The sequence below is a fragment of the Mus pahari genome, chromosome 10 (genome assembly GCF_900095145.1).
Source record: "Mus pahari chromosome 10, PAHARI_EIJ_v1.1, whole genome shotgun sequence".
Taxonomy (NCBI): Eukaryota; Metazoa; Chordata; class Mammalia; order Rodentia; family Muridae; genus Mus; species Mus pahari.
In genome coordinates, this window is record NC_034599.1 from 77,286,664 (window position 1) to 77,304,471 (window position 17,808).

Consider the following 17,808-nt stretch of genomic DNA (forward strand, 5'->3'; position numbering starts at 1 on the left):
AGAGGTCTCTGGAGTAAATCCCTCTGCAATAACTATCTATGGTTCAGTAGAAGCTAATGTCCCACCTTTTACTGTTCTACCATCCTGACTGCTCTGTTCTCCCATTCACTGACACAACTATACATAAACACAAGGAGGGAGAATAAACAGTAAAACTAAAACAATAGTTACAACATGTATCATAATCCTTCTTGGCTGAGGAAGCCACAGGGAATGACTTCACCCTTTTGCGAGGCCCTAGTTAATAGGGTGCTTCCCAAATAACATGCATAAAAGCTTGGGACAGAATCCCAGCACTTAAAAAAAAGACTAGGATTGGGGTCACATGCCTACAATTCCAACATAAGGTGAAGGGATGGAGACCAAAGCTATTTCTCACTAAAAGTAAGTTCAAACAGTAAGTCTCAACAGCAAAACCAAAAACCATGGGAGAAAAAGCATGGAATACAATAAGATACTCAGGCTGTAAATATTTTCATACCCTTAATAAAACAGAACTTAAAATTTAACTCAGGTCTTATTAGTAAGGGCAATGAAATATAGTTTACAAAAATCAGCTCTGTTCGCCTTCAATAGCACCCGTAATTAGTGAAGAAAATTAATCACTTTAACATGACACACAATAATAATAAGCAAAGGTCATTCCCATCTGCAACATTATAATATAAAATAATCTATAAAAATATCTCAAGCTTGATCTCTTACCCCGCTGGACGAGTAGCCATATCTAACAAAATGCTTTTCCATTCCCTTCGTTTAAACTGCCAAATCCGTGCTGTCCCATCCCGACTACCACTCACAAACCTGTTAAGAACAAAAACAAAAAAGGTAGGGGAAGGTCAGAGACTCTATCAAAATGTACTTTTCCCAAATTTCTCTTTTTAAAGAACATCTTTATTTACAAAGTATTCTAATACAGTAGAAATAGTTCCCTAAGTCTCTATAAATCTAAGAACTCCTAAAACTTTATGAGCTTGTAAGACCATTTTAATAGGTCATGAATAGGCTGATAAAAATAACTCTCAAAATGCTTCAAGATCATTTGACAAACACAATTATCTTCCGATGGAAAAAAGTTGCTCTTCAGTATCAAAGACCTCAATTACCTCTATTCAAAGTGTCAAGAAATAACTGTATTTTCTTTTATAACAAGAACAGGAGAAATCTAGCAATGCCTTAAATATTAAGAATGAGATGTATTATAGTTTTTATCAAAGGCTTCGCTTTCGATACAAAAGATAAAGGTATAGATAAAAGTTTTGTTTTGTTTTGTTTTCTATTTTAGAAAAGAATCCAAATACCTGACATGTATAACTCACTGGGGAAGAAGACTATATTCTGTGCCAAGAATATAGTCTTCAATATATTGAGTAACTTCTACACAACCTAGAATTTGACTACTAGTTACCTTTATCAAGTTCCAACTAAGTTAGACAAACATATTTTACCTGTTACTAGTGTTGGAAAACTGGATACTGTCAACTTTGTCCTGTACAAAGAGAAAAATACCACAATAGAAGCTGAATACATAACTGTTGATTGCACCCAAGACTGTACCCATCTAGTTCTTTTACCAATACTCACAGTATGAAACTCCAATTCTGATATTTTTTCTGGCTGACCTGATCCAAAAAAATAAACTCTAATAATATGGTCAGTGCTTCCAGTGGCCAAAAACATCCCACCTGTCAAGAAAAAGAGCATCAGTTTCTATAAGTAAGACACAAGTTCTGCATACTATTAACGTTGCTGAGTCTTCTTTTGTCTTCTCCCAAAGCTATCAAAGTCCTGTTTGATTTTATTTCTTTTCTAACAAGAACTGGAGAAATCTAGTAATGTCTTAAATATTAAGAATGTGATGTATTACAGTTTTGAACAAAAGCTTCAATTTTGATACAAAAGATAAAGGTATATATACTTTTAAGTTCCAACTCCCTCCGTGACTTGCCTGTACAAACTGCAATAACAAAGTACTCAACATTCACTTATGTCACTGTATTATATAGCATGTATATTCTTTTTTAAATTCACGGTTTGTATGACAGTTTATTCACACTAAGAGCAATAAGCATATACACATAGAAATATTTTAAGTACTTTTGCTAAATGACCCACTCCAGAGACCCTTAAAAACAACAACGTATTTTTAGGAAAAGAACATAAATCGACAGTATGATAAAAATGCATATGAAGAAACTATGTCTATATTACAACTGGAACAACTACTGTCTACTGGCAACTGTATTGGGTATTTTGAATTAGAAATTTGAAAATAATTAGCAGCAGCAGATTCACAGGTCTTTATTGTCCCTTACCCTGAACTAACACTGCTATCTACAATTATAAATGAACAAAGGTAGATAAAAACAGATGCTGGGAATATTATATATCAGATCTAGTGACCCCAATTTTCTTAATCAATTTACTTTAATACTTAGATCATAAAGCCATCTGGCAACCATTCAAAATGCAACTGCATAAGCTTATTTAGTACTAGAGTATCAGCACTGGTAGAGCAAATAAGACTCTGGAACAAAATACACACACTTTTTTTTTTTAATTTTTACTGATTTTTATGCAATGTCTCCAAATTCCATGAAAACAAACCAACTTTAAAATACTTTATTTGCAATGAGAAAGTATAAAGATTCATTCTTTAATTTTGAAATCATTTATTCCCTTCTACTAGAGAAGTATGGAATTCATGTGATTTTTATACAATGAATTCCTAAGAGTAAAGTTCCCTAACTTGATTTTCATTCCTATTTGCTTATTAGATCTAACTTACATATGATATACAATCTAGCAGAACATATTTTCGTAATTCCATCTCTTTGAGATGTGCTTTCTACTGAACAAATTTAAATTGAAAATTAAAATGTTAAATAATCATACCAGCACTGAATGAAGAACATATCATTTGCACTCCAGGCCGAGGGCGCTCTGTAAATTTTGTGGGTCTTGGACTATAATGAATCAAATAAATAATCATTTAAAACTATCCTATTGAGCTATAAGAAATAATCCCTTCTACAAATTGATCTTAAACACAAAATGAATGAGTAACAGCTGGCTATCTTCCTAAAAAGAACATCAATATCAAAACTCTATCACCAGTCCCTCTAAACTTCTAGAGATAAATTCCATAGTACATTCTGATACACCCACACACACACCAATCAGTACATAGAACAAGTCTAAAGTCATTGTCACTCTAGAAATGAATTATAACCACTTTTAATCCAATTTAACAAGTTTCATATAGTAGTAGACTAGTGGCATACAAATATATAATAAATCAACTTTAAAAATTAACCCATTGGCAAAACAGGTGTTAGCACTGTGGTTTGTATGTTATCAGTATATAGTAGAGTCAACTAAGCTTTTCCTTTCTGTTTAAAGTAGTGTGTATGTGTTAGGAGGGCGGGGGGAGGCCTATGAATATGTGTGCAATCATGAATGCATGTGTGTAGAAGCTAGAAGCTGACGATGTGACTTTCTCAATGACTCTACCTCATTTTTTGAGACAAGGTCTTAGTTCACAAGATCACTTACTTCACTTGATAGCCAGCAAGCCCTATCTGTGGCTGTCCCAAACCTAGTCCCAGCCCCTCAGGTAACAGATATGCCTCTATCTGTCTAGCTTTTACAGGGTGATGGGGCTCTAAACTAAGGACCTTAGGCCTATGTAGCAAGCACATTACCCACTGAGCCATCTTTCTAGCTCTTGCTCATCTTCTAATATAGCAACAAGATAAAACAGTCTTCCAAAACTCAATTTATCCTTTATACTAAAACAAATCTGAACTCAATGTGAATCATGTCAACAACAAAATTCCTCTAAAATAGCATGATATACATTAAAAACTTATATTCAGATTCATTTATACTAGTTATAGCTATGCTACAGATGTTCTAGATTAATATTTTTGACATGTTTAATGTTTCAACTATGTTGAAAAATAAAACTATAGATCTTTAGTATGAGTTCTGATGCATGTATCAATGTACATATAAATCTGTGATAATATTTAAAATCCTACTTTTGCCTAATTTTTTTCTATCAGAGAAGAAAACTTTAACTGTCCATAGCACCAAAGTTGGAGCATTTTTCAGTTTGTGATTAAATAAAAAATAATATAAATAAATGATCCTTAATCCCAGGCCTTGAGAGGCTAAAACAGGCTAAATACTCAAAGCTCAGGACAGCATGGGTTACATAATTAGTTCAGGCCAACATGAGCTACAAAGTGAGAACCTTTTTCAAATAAATGCACATAAAGCATAATGGTTACCTGGAACCATGTTTTTGAGAAATGGGAAAACCATTTCGCCTTTCTTTACTTTGATGTCCTTTATCAATAGATTAACTGTTCTGCAACCCTGGTTTGATAAGCCAATTTTTAAAAAATTTTGTTAAAATATATTTATTTCATTTGTGAGTATTCTTCCTGTAAGTATGTATGTGCACTATGTCATGTGTGCGCCTGATGCTTGTGAAGGACAGAACTGGCCCTCAGTTTCCCTGGAACTGGAATATGATATGACATAAGATTAATCTAAGTGTTCTTAACTACTGAACCATCTCTCCAAATCAAGACTTTAGCAGAGGTAAAATCAAAGCTGTAAGTGCTGCTGTAGAGTCTGTGTATCTTAATGCAGTATTATAATGAAAACTTCACCTGTTTTCTAAAACAAAATCTAATGTTCATAAACTTAGCAATGTAACTTGAATTATTCTAAAAAATTACATTTATAGCACTAACATGTTCTCAGTACAAAATTAAGCTAAGACAAAATTATACAGCATACAGAAAGATATAGCAATAAAACGTATATCCTTTAAGGAAACAACTGGACTTCAGAGAAAGATAAATAAAATCAAAGTATGAGGGAAAAAATGGTACATTAAAAAAAAGGTGAGGCATAAAAATGAAAGATCAGATTAAAAATTTCTAAACTTATTTCCATTATTTACGCAAGGAAAAAATTAAATATTTCTCTTTGTTGATTTGATATTTTTTACACTTTCAACCATTAAACATGCATTTTATAAAGTAAAAAAGCAACTGACTTTATTTTAAGGGTTCCAGCATCCCAAAGCCAAAAGCAAATAGTGCCATCCGCCCCAGTAGAAGACAGGTATCTCTTTGAGCCACTGCACAATGGTGAGAACTGAAAAGCAATCACAGGGGAAACATTCTTTACAAGAACAGAAGCAGTCCAAATAATAAAACCCTCTTTTAAAACCAAACTCACAGACGCTAACGATAATCAGCAACACTAAGCTAACCAAAGGCACGATTACCATGGCATTGCGAGTTCATACAGTTCTACAAAAAATACTTTTCTGTTTTAAACCTTAGCTATTACACCACAAAAGTGACATCCTAACATCTAATTAAATTCTTAAAATATAAAAGGTTTAATACAATTTACAACAACTACCTGTAGTGATGTAATGGATGCACTATGTCCCTGAAGAACAGCCAAAGGTGCACAGGTTCGAAGACACCAGACACGAATCATTTTATCACAACTTCCAGCTGCTATCATAGTATTCTCATAGTTTACAGCCATGTCTGATATTTCAGCAGCATGTCCTCTTAAAGTAGCTAGCAATCTTCCATCGTCTGTGGCCCAGATTTTCACAAGACAATCATCAGAACCCTTGAAATTAGAATAGAAACATTGATAGAATTAATCCCATAAATAATAATTCAAAATGTTAATATAAAAAATGTGTCACCTCCACATATCAACAACTACATTTTAGACATTGAAAACTAATAGTAAATCTTAAGTACTGCTCTTCTTCTGAAATTCTTTATTTTATTAAATCATTCACTAATTAAGGATTGTGTACCTAAAAACAAGAGAAATAGATGTAGGTAGTAAATCAAATTCATCAATGGTCTACACCTGCCATCTACAATCACCACTTCCTCCAATCTTAAAAAGGAATGTGAATTACAGCAATAATAATATGTAATTTAATTGCAAAACAAATATGGTTCCTAATACGTTATTTTACAATGGTACATGGTAGTCTGGGGAAACTATTAAAAGCTGAAGGTGTAATGAACACGTTTACAATCACCTTCAGGTAAAATTATGACATCAGCTAAAAATCACTATTCAGAGAAAAAGGCTTGGTTTTTGAAACCAGTAAACATATATAAATTATGTGACAACAATATGAACTAACCAGTACCCCCAGAGCTTGTGTCTCTAGCTGCATATGTAGCAGAAGATGGCCTATTCAGCCATCATTGGGAAAAGAGGCCCCTTGGTCTGCAAACTTTATATGCCCCAGTACAGGGGAACGACAGGGCCAAGAAGTGGGAGTGGGTGGGTAGGGGAGCAGGGTGTTGGGAGGGTATACGGAACTTTCGGGATAGCATTTGAAACGTAAATAAAAAAAAAAAATCTAATAAAAATAAATAAATAATGTGCTTATCTTAAATTCAGTAAGAACTGTGAAGGAAAGGGATAGTCATTAATTCTTCATCTTGAAATAAATACTACAATTCACATTCCAAACAGAGGTCTGAACTTCTGGGCTTTATTTTTATCTCTTAATCCCAAATCTTAAATATCTAAAACAGCACAAATTGTGTCATTAATCATCATATAATGATCCGAGGAGTTTACATCAGTATTTCTGCCACTTTAAGTTAAAATAGAAAACAGATACTTGGTCTGACAGGATCTAGTTTTACATAGTTTCATGTAATCATTCTTCCAAGATCATCCAATCTAAAGCTAACACAGCACAAACGAAACCAAACCCAAACCTTTGTATCTGAAGAGAATGTACAAAGCAGCAAATAACTCACACAAGTTTTCTGTGTTAGTGGTTAGGGTACACAGTACTAGAAGTTGGTTAGATGCGCATCATTTCAAACCCTACCAATACCACCTACAACGTTCCCCACTTGAATACAAGCTAGTTGTGTGGTTGAATCCTATAGTAAACTAGAAAAGTAGCCAAGTAGCAAGCTGTCTGCAAACTAATACAGAATATGAAACAATGGCATGAAAATGAAGAAATGATGATCTATAATGGACATCAAACAAGTGAGTGCCAGAACCAGATTTACTTTTCAGAGTACTTTGTAATCAGAGTGAATGAGGCTAGAAAACAGAAAATCAGGTTAAAGTTGGTAAAACACTTAGTAGTAAAATTAGCTTGATACTAGAACAATAAAGATAGTAAAAAGTAAAACACTAAGTTGTTACTGAACAGAAGAGAAAGATTAGAAAGGATCAAAGAGGAGTAACAGGGAAAGGAATTCCAAACCTGTACATCTGTGGGAAGTGAAGTAAGAATGGCAAGACTTTTGACTTCCAACAACAAAGTCCATCCCACCACATACCACAAGAAGAAAACAGCAAGTACTAGCTAAAATAAAAAGGCTTCACAGGACTCATTTGATTAAGTTATCTTAATTCTAAAAACTGAGTAGAGTCATTCACTCCATTCATTTATTCAAAACAATGTTACTATTTCCATTATCTATTTCAATAAAAAAAAGCATATTCAGAACAAATATATGTATACAAACATTTCCAGTTTCTTTACCATAAACAAGATGTAAGAACTAATTCACTAGGTACTCTTCCTGCAGTAACTGCTGTTAAGTAATGCAGATGATTTGAAGTACATGGAAATAGAGATACAGGCTATATAGGAATATATAGCAAATTTATATAAGAAACTTGAACAACCTGAACTCGGATGTCCACAAAGAATATGGGAAAATCTTCTCCAAACTATCAAGACTACTTACTGAGATCTGTATTTGGTTCTGACTTGTATTTATTACAAAAATGGAATTTTAAGTTAAATATACGTATGTATAACCTTAAGGCACAAGCAAAATTTGTGTAACTCTGCTTCCAAATATTGGTATTGCCGCTCACTGTATTCATATAGATCTGAGTAAAAGTTTGCTTTAAACTATATTGCAGTTGTTTCACATGCTTTCCATGTTAATGAACAATGAACACTTCTAGTTTTCTGACAAAAATGTCAGCTTTAACAAAAATAAGTGGCAACTGGTGCTCCCTCCAGAATTCTCACAAATTAAATCTAACAAAAGTCTTAATGTATACTCCTGAGTTTATTGTTCTGCCCAATTCAAACAAGTACCAACAATAAAACTAATGTATATTTTTCCTTATATAAGTATTTAATATTCAAATTAACCTTTCTTTGTTCCTTTCAAATTACAGAAAATTTTAATCATCTACATGAGATAATCTCTACTATACTACTCAAAGACCTATTCTTACCCCCGAAGAACTACTGACAGAATTTTAAACAGAACAAGTATCCTAAGAAAATTTTACCTCCTATCACTTTTGATTAGCATTTTATTTTAAAGAAAATTTGAAAGAAAAAAATCAACTAAGCTCTGACAATATGACTATGAGAAATACAAGCACACTGCCGGGCGTGGTGGCGCACGCCTTTAATCCCAGTACTCAGGAGGCAGAGGCAGGCGGATTTCTGAGTTCAAGGCCAGCCTGGTCTACAAAGTGAGTTCCAGGACAGCCAGGGCTGTACAGAGAAACCCTGCCTCGAAAAACCAAAAAAAATAAAATAAAAAATAAAAAAAAAAAGAAAGAAAAGAAATACAAGCACAGAAAACAGCGAGAAAACATTTGTGCAGCATGTGCTAGTGTTGCAATCATGTATGTTTGTGCACCATATCCATATACTCTCAACAGAGGCTAGACAAGAGCACCCATTTTCCTGGAACTGGCAGTTGTTAGACACCACATGGGTGCTGCAAATCAAACTGAGATCCTCTAGAAGAGCAAACAATGCTTTTAACCATTGAATCATCCCTCCAGCTCGCAGAAAACATTTTAATAGAACAATAAACTGTATGTCATGGCACTTGTACTCAACACAAGGAAGACAGAAACTGAGCTCAAGGTTCCCCTAAACCCTCTCTGAAAAAAGAGCAGTAGGCGCTGAAAAAGCATAAGGAGCTCAAGTTATGACTCAGCAGTTGAGAGCACTTGAAACTTGGGTAGAGGACAGGGCTTGGGTCTCAACATCCACATGGAGGCTCTCAACTACCTCTAACTTCAATCCTAAGGAATCTGACACCCTTCTAAGCCCCATAGTACCAGGCACACACTCCACACACAGACATATACATAAGCAAGCAGAAACACACAAACAGTAAAAAGACCAAAATGAAAGTGTAAATAATGCACTATAGTCGGGTGTGGTGGTGCACGTCTTTAATCCTAGCACTTGGGAGGCAGAGGCAGGCGAATTTCTGAGTTCGAAGCCAGTCTGGTCTACAGAGTGAGTTCCAGGACAGCCAGGGCTACCCCCCCCCCCAAAAAAAAAGCACCATAAATACGTTTATTTATTCAGTGATGCTCAATATGAATTAAACCAATGCACTGAGTCCTAGAAAAGTGTCCCATTGCTTCAATACCCTACACATGTGTTTTATAGGACTGTGAGAGGCTAAGTTGAAAACTGACTAAAAATTATTCTTTAAACATAACAAACTGTTGATCAAAATTTAAACGAACTTTCTTTCTTTAAGCCTAATTCCAGCACCACAAATAATACTGAGGCTAATTATAAGCCAGAAGACGACTAAATTAGACTCTTACAAAAGGAAAACTATTAAAACCACACTGGGTATTAAATAAGAATAATATTGAATAAATGGTAAAAGTCACATGGCATATATGAAGATGTATGAAGGAGAATCCCAAGAAAGATTGGGCTGTTCCCAAGAGTCTAAAGAACAAGCAGCCCTTAGGGCAAGCTCACAACCCTCACATATTTCAAACTCACCTGCCAACTTTGGTGAGACAATGACTCCTCTAGTAGACAGAAAGCTCATGTTTTCCTAGATGTGCTGTGCAGCAACTGGGTACCATCCTGAAGGAGAGCCTATCACTAAAACCTCAGCTACAGTAAGAACCTGAGATAAATGTGGGAAAGTCACAATGTGGCCTCCTTTAGTCACTGAGTAACCAAAGGCTACTGGAAGCTAATATGGAGGTCAGGATGGGTAGACAGTGACGGAGCAAAGGGTATAAATGGCAGGAATCTGGGCAAAGGACAAGAAGTGCATCAGCAAAGATATCTTGCCCTTAGCCAAAACACATCTCACCAATTGAGAAACCTTAGAGTTTGAGAGGCCTGTGGACAGAGAAGATCAACCCCTGCATCCATTTATCTCTACCTAACTACTACAGAGCCTAAAAACTGTGACATGGCTCCAGGAAGATGATAAACAGGCAGGGGTTCTTGAAAAAGCATGAAGGTAGGTCTGTCTCAGGGCTTGGTCACTTTCCCTATTTCTGATAAGACTTGGAAAGTATCTGCCAGATAAAAATAATACTGAGTGAGAGAAACAGGCCAGCTCTCAAGACTGCAAAGCATAGGCCCCTCCCTGGTAGATAAAGTAAGCTACCAAGATTCACAAAGCAGGTGAATATTGGATACTTGTCTAATTTAAGTACAAGCTATAAGAGTACAAGAGTCTGCTAGTTCAGTAACCACTACCAATATTCCCAGATGAGAACCTAGGAAGAACATGTTCCAAAAGGTCCATTCTTTTTCTCTTACTACATAGACTAAGTTGTGTGCCACCAAGTATAGCCAATGGTTTTGTTTTGTTTTATCAACTAGATGTATTTCTGTTTCGTAGCCTTTTTAAAATATTTGTTTAATTCCCCTTCATGTATCACTTGATTTTATTTAGATTATTTTCATTCCTGAGCGGTATCTTGCTGTTTTGCCTTAATAATTTTTTTTAATTCTAATCTCTTATTCTTCCCCCACCTCCCAATAATCTTCCCTTGTCATTATTCTCCCCTTTTTTATATTTAATTTTATTCTCCCTCTATTTCTTCATACTCTGGCTTCCTTTTATTTCTTAAGAAAGATTGAAGGGAGAAGAGGGTAATTAATACCTGTGAGATAAAAACCCAGAAGGGACTATGGGGAGGGCGGAGGGGGTCTCAGTAAGGTCAGAAGCCAAACGATGGGAACATGGGAGAGGACAGTGGGAAGGTGGCAAATCACAACAAAGCATAAATGATGCGTATTCACGAAAATGCCATACCCAGACTCAGTTACTCTCTACTACACTTAATTAAAAGAAAATAACATCTAAAATGCATGCATGAAGGAGCAGCGGGATCAATTTTTAAAGCAAATCTGTAAATATTATGTAACCTCAGCAAACAACCAAACAGACAGGTGGTTATTCTTTCCAGAAAGAGGAAATATAAAAAGAACCCAAAAAAAGAAAAAAAAGTGAAAAGGGAACATAGAAATACAGTTTATTAAAGGGAGTTAAGGAAATTTTCCAAAATCAACAGTGAGAAAGCAGGCAGTACAAAACCTGGTCTTGTTCTCTTTACTGAAGTCTCAATGCCCAGTAGAAAACACTAGCCATCAGCTACAGGACCGTTGTATAGCAACATACTACCAGATCTAACAACTAATCTGGAAAGGCTTAGCCTAAGGAAGACCAGAGAGGGTGTTCATGACTTGATTTTTACCTAGTAAAGTAGCTCCTAGAGAATTTCAAGTGACAGGGCCATCACTGCCTTTAGTCTGACACTGCTAGTTTCTTCTTTCTCTGCGTAGAACTAAAGTTACAACCCAAGATCTGAGAGCGCAAAATTTAGTTATTAGTTTATAGGTGACAATGAAGTGGACATAATTACAAAGAGACAGCATTACAGGGAATGCTATAACAAAAGAATGAGGATGAAATTTTATTTGGGGGGTTCTCTTTAAATCCAATTATGTTATATAGAGTGTTAATCTCAAAATAGCATGGAGGAGCAATAAGTAGCTTTTAACAACATATTCATAATTACTGTGAAGTGTTCATTGCAATACTGTTTGTCTATTGTCACTATACCTGGTATAAGCTGAATAATTGTACAACAAAAATTTGTATACTTTAGTTTATATAACCTTTAAAAACAAGACATCAAACTGTGTGGGTTTTTAAAAAATTATTTCATGATATTATTTAATTATTTCAAGATATCTTGTCAACAAAGGTGGAGGTAGAGAAGATGAAACATACAATAGAGTACAAAAACTTGATTAAAAAAAAAGAAGAAGAACAGTGAGATTTAAACAAAATTTAGGTTTGGCCAAATCAAAGAATTTGGCTTAATATAGTCTGTAAGTTCACTTATTCTACTGCTGAACTTGAAAAGATCACACATATCATACTAAAAAAAGGTTCCTTTCAATTGGGTCTTTATTCTGGATTCACTGTTATTTATCTAATTCTTTTAAGTATTACATGAAAGTGTTGGTATTAATTTAAAAATTCATAAATTAATGAAGTCAACCATTAAAAAAAAAAAAAAAAAGTCCGAGGAACAATGAGAACTGCTTGCATTCTTTTGGATACAGGTGTAGGCAACACATAGCCAAGAAGGCATCTGGCTATGCTCTTCTGAGAAAGCGACATTCTACAGGTCTAATATGGCCCTCTATTTTGTAATGCACCAGATTATCATAGGCTCTAAACTTAGATCAATATAAGCATGTTACTTTTGCAATATTAGAAATTTAAAGTCCCCATTTATTTGAAAGGCTAAGCATACATATTCAGCAAGCTTTTTCCTTCTAGGTGGCTCCTACTTACCATTCTTTCTGTCTGTCAAGGTTTATCACTAACCTCGAGAACTCAGTACCAATTCCTATCCAGGATTCTAACCAGATACAACACTTTACATTGAAAGTAAAGTCTATTAATTATAGGCCTACATCAGTATTGCTCTAACCAGTTCAAATAAACCAGTGCAAACATTCCTATTTAAGAACTCCAGCCTTTCTTCCTTCAGAGCGTCTGTGTATCAAGTCATCTCTTATCTTCAGGTTTCCTCCTTTAGTTCCTTCCCAGTAAGTTTTTTTCACAATTAACATTTCCCTAAATTTTCATACCATCTTTCCTTGACAACACTAACAAAATATACCAAACAGAATATTATTGTTTCTATATAAATAACCTTTAAATCTTTCTTCATAAAGCATTTTTACACCACAGATATATATCTCAGTTGTAAAGCACTTGCCTGACACGCATAAGGTCACTTCAGGTGCAGCTTCCTAGCGATTTATTTTTTTCAATTTCAGATAAACGACAAAGATCATAAAATGCCTGTCATATCTCAATTATCCAGGACAATTAATCTCTTAAAATTTTTCCCTGCATGTGCTTCAAGACCATTTCTTTCTCCAATAACCATTACATACTACCTCAGTACTGTTTCTTTCCTATAACCATTACATACTTACATGCTTTGACAGATACAGACACAAAGACACAGACACAGACACAAATACAGAGAGAAATGTCTTTTTCTGAACTATTTAATAGCAGGTTGCAGACCTGAAACTCTATATCTCCTCCAAATAAGCAAGAAGAATGATATTATTAGCATTAACTTCACTCTGCAGGATCCACTCAATCTGTCAATTCTACTCATGACGAATTCTTTTCTTTTTTTGCATTGGACTCCATATAGACATTTCACTTAATTTTCATATTTCTTCAAACTACTACCTAGACTCCTTTCTTATTTATGTCTTCAGGGTTTATAGATGTGGTCCACCTAACATGTCAGAGCCTGGCTCTGCAGAATGTATCTTTATGACCAGGCACACAAATGTCACCACAAAGATACAACATTCTCTTCATAACACTTTTCAGAATGCATAGCGCCGTATATCCTACAACTAGTAAAGTTAATTTGGTCATGTTATTTCTAAAGTGTCCTGTTTTTCTCCCCTCTAATTTCTCCTCTTAAACAATTGGTACCTTTTGGGGCATACTGCAAGATTATGTCAATATCTTCAAACCAAGATCCTTTCTACCAGCCTGAACCTGCTAATAAAGAAATTAACCACATGAATGGTTTGAGAAAACAATCTAATCACTAGCAAAGGGAATAAGTAGTAGAAAGGCTGTGAACAATTATAAGCAAGCTTTGCATCCCATATATAGGGAAAGTAACAATGTAATTTAAACAGACATGGCTACATTTAGCATTTGTCAAAGTTGCCTGTCTTAATCTACTGGAGCTACTGTAACAAGACCTTTGGGTGGGTAATTTATAAACAATAGTCACTTACTGCTTGGAATTCTGCAGGCTGGTAATAAGTCTAAGATGCAGGGACTAAGAGATTCAGTGTCTAGTAAAAAAATCTCTGTATCTACTTCGTAGGTGGCAACTTCTTTTTTCTTTTTTTTTTTTTTTTTTTTTTTTTTTTTTGAGACAGGGTTTCTCTGTATAGCCCTGGCTGTTCTGGAACTCACTTTGTAGACCAGGCTGGCCTTGAACTCAGAAATCTGCCTGCCTCTGCCTCCCAAGTGCTAGGATTAAAGGCATGCGCCACCACCGCCCGGCCAGGTGGCAACTTCTCACAGACATGACAGGAGGCAAACAAGTCTTGGGCCTCTTTTAATAAACAAGCCAACCCATTCACAAAGGCACAACCTAACCATTACCAAAAGGTAAAACAGGGATTTGGTTTCAGGATACTTTTAAAATAGGAGTTTGAGAATAGGGAATACAAAAATTTAAATCAAGATAATCATTAACTACTTTGGTAAGCTGGTACGATACCTTCAGTCTTATTAGGCCTTAGTCTCGTGTGTTAGTCTTGTGTGTTTCAGGACAATCTCATCTCTTGGACTGACAGACACTCCTGCTCTACCTACACAAAACCACCCAGAATCAGAGGCAACTGCTTTGCCAGTTACCATGTTCCCTTGTCAGCTTCAAAAATTGAAGATTAAGCTCTCTTCATCTGTAATGTTTTCCATATAAATGATTTTTACGCTGAATCTTGTAGCCAAGATCTCACTCTTGCATTCCCATTGTTATTGAGAATGTCTACTTGGCTTCCCACACACACTCCTCAAAGACACAGCAGAGCATGTTCTACCTTGGCAGCAGTTTCTGCTTAAATGCCTGACACAGTAAGTTAGATGACTTTCTATGAACAAGTTAAATGCATGTCCTTTCATACTTGTCCCCATGTATGTATGTATGTATGTATATATATATACATACATACACATCAGTCTTTTGAATCCTATAAATCTATTTTCAATGTGGTGATCTAATTCTCATTTCCCTGTGACTGTTCCAAGTTCTGCTTTGCTTCATGGCTGAGTGCCAGAACTTTCTCAATTTAAACCACCCCAACATCACTTTTGTTTTAATCCAGACACCACAATAGGATCCATTTAAAAAGATATTCTGCCAAGCGTGGTAGTATATACCCACAATTCCAGCATTCTGGCTGAACATGAGACAGAAAGATGGTGAATTCTAGACCAGCCTGTTTTCTGTAGATCTATCTTAACAAAAAACCTAATGCACACTTTAAATGCATCATTTGTTCTCCCCCCTGTCTTCGATGAACTTATATTTATTTACTCTTTAACAGGTTGTACAGTAATTTGATGAATTTATTGCTATCAGTATTTCTATCTCAGGCTCAGTGATAACCCATGTACAATTGTGTGCTATATCCAATAATAAAAACTTATATATTATAGTTTCTTATATAAACACCTTTCTCTAACTCTGCAATATATACTCAACTCAGCTAAGGTGTTGCTTCTTCAGCAACATTTCTATGGTAAGGAAGAATTACGGACCTATTTTGATTTACCTCATTAATTTATGTATCATTTATCAAAAATTTATATAGTATCAATACTGTCAGTTTATTATTTGTAAATGTTTTCAAATTTTATACTTCAAATTCTTAAAGTAGAGATTGGTAAAAAGATTCAAATTTATTAAAGAAATATACCAACCCATATTCTTTACTGAAACTTCTAATAAATATAGCTTTATGTTCCTTTACCTTAATCTCAATGGGGAAAAAAAAAAAAATGCATTTTACCTTTCTGAAAAGGAGGTGAAGGATCTGTTTGTCTCCCTCTCCTTCTCTCCCCCTACCCCACCTTCCTTGGAGAGACTGCATGTGCCTCACTTTATGTGCTTGGCTGGCCTGAACTCCCTAATACAGCCAAGCCTGCCTTGTACTGGGATTAAAGGCATGCATCACCACTCCCAACTGGGATCTGTCTTTTACGTGCTCAATGTACGGTAAGTATTGTTGCCTTAGTCCTGAGAATTCATCAAGTCTGCTTTTCCTTCATAAAGATAATTTCAGGCAGTGATTCTGAAACCAAGTAAAAAGATTACAAGATTAAGTGAAAATTAGAAAATAAAACCTAACTTGATAATTATGCTATCTCCTTCCTTTTAAAAAATAATCTAAGAAAATATTAATTATTAAAACATATTAGCACAAATAACAATAGTTTCCTAACACAAAACTTCACTTACCAGTTACAAGGATTTCCTCTAAAACCTTTCATAGCATTTATAAACAAGAGTTTAGCTGGAGGTTGGAATATAGCTCAGTGCTGAGGGCTTGAACCAAACTCTAGCATCACACACGTGTTTAGAAGGGTAGAAATATATAACATTTGTTTTAAGTCTGTCTAAAAATTAATAGCAGTAAGTAAAACGTAATAGCTTTTTTTCTGTAGCCTTAGCTAGGTAGTAATCATTGCACTGCTTCACATACTCTCAAAAACCCACCATTGCTATTATTATCCATTGCCCTCTCTGGATATGGTAAATCTGTGACTAAAAGCACTCTAATGCCAAAGGGATACTCTTATCCTTTGAGAAAAGCTTTCAAATATACCAGAACTAGCAATTTAGTATTAAAACTGAAAGTCTTAAAATACCAAATACATGAAAAGACGACACTGGTTAGTCCTTTACCAACAAGATGTCATTCTAATAAATTGTATCAACATGTTAACACATGGGTTTCCTGTTGGCCATAAACTACCATCACAAGCTTTATTGATCCATATTCAATTTTTAAGACCAAATTTTAAAGCAAGCACCAGTCAGGTTCAACATGTAGTGTGCTTCAAGTTCAATGAGAAAATACTCATCGTAAGTTCAACTTTACAAGGTAATGTGAGCAGTAGATATAAACGTGCCCTGTTACCAACTGAAGTGATAATACAAAAAAGTAAACTATAAAACAAGACTGACAAGTAAAGAGATAGCTCACGGGCTAAGAACCATACACTGAAAACCCAGCTGGTTCCCGTCACCCATGAGGGTATTCTCACCTGCCTCTAACTCTAGTTCCAAGAAATCTAACACCTGGCCTCTGCAGGCACACACACAAAAATGCATATAAATAAAAAGTGAATTCTAAAAAACAAAAATCGGGCTCTCTTAGTACTTCTACTCCAAAGTACTATTTTAGAGTATATTATTAAATCACCATATGAATAAAACTATTAATTTGGCAAAATTATCAGTTTATATCACAATCTTACAAATATCTTTTAGAGTTTAGGTAATCATTACTGTTACTTTTCATCCCTTCTGTGTGTGCCTTATGGACTTCAAGAAATCTGATGGTTTCTTCTGAACTACATAGGTACCAGACATGCACATAGTGTACATGCATGCATGAAAGCAAAACACACTCCTATGCATAAAATAAATAAATCTTTAAAGTTAGCAGCAGTTATCCAAAGTCAGAAATGGGAATTCCCTTTTTTAAAATTTTGTATTATTATTATCTCTTTACAATTGGGAGATCATGGTACGCCCCCAAATTCTTCCCCCTGAACTCCCCCACCCACCCCCACCCCTATCCCCGTCGCAAACCATCCACTCCTCTGTTCTCTTCAGAAAAGGGTGGACTTCCCACGGAAATCAACC

At 35.1% G+C, this 17,808-nt stretch overlaps 1 protein-coding gene across 2 annotated transcripts in view; it reads right to left on the minus strand.

Annotated features, from left to right (window-relative positions):
* Phip (pleckstrin homology domain interacting protein) overlaps window positions 1-17,808 on the minus strand; it is a 107,371-nt gene that overhangs the window by 57,014 nt on the left and 32,549 nt on the right. For both annotated transcript variants that reach the window (XM_021206705.2, XM_029543296.1), the window contains 6 exons: window positions 5,449-5,670; window positions 5,075-5,175; window positions 2,896-2,966; window positions 1,585-1,685; window positions 1,449-1,489; window positions 706-804 (listed from right to left, as the gene is read on the minus strand). In XM_021206705.2, coding sequence (XP_021062364.1) covers window positions 706-804; window positions 1,449-1,489; window positions 1,585-1,685; window positions 2,896-2,966; window positions 5,075-5,175; window positions 5,449-5,670 — 635 coding nt within the window. The remainder of the gene's footprint in view (window positions 1-705; window positions 805-1,448; window positions 1,490-1,584; window positions 1,686-2,895; window positions 2,967-5,074; window positions 5,176-5,448; window positions 5,671-17,808) is intronic.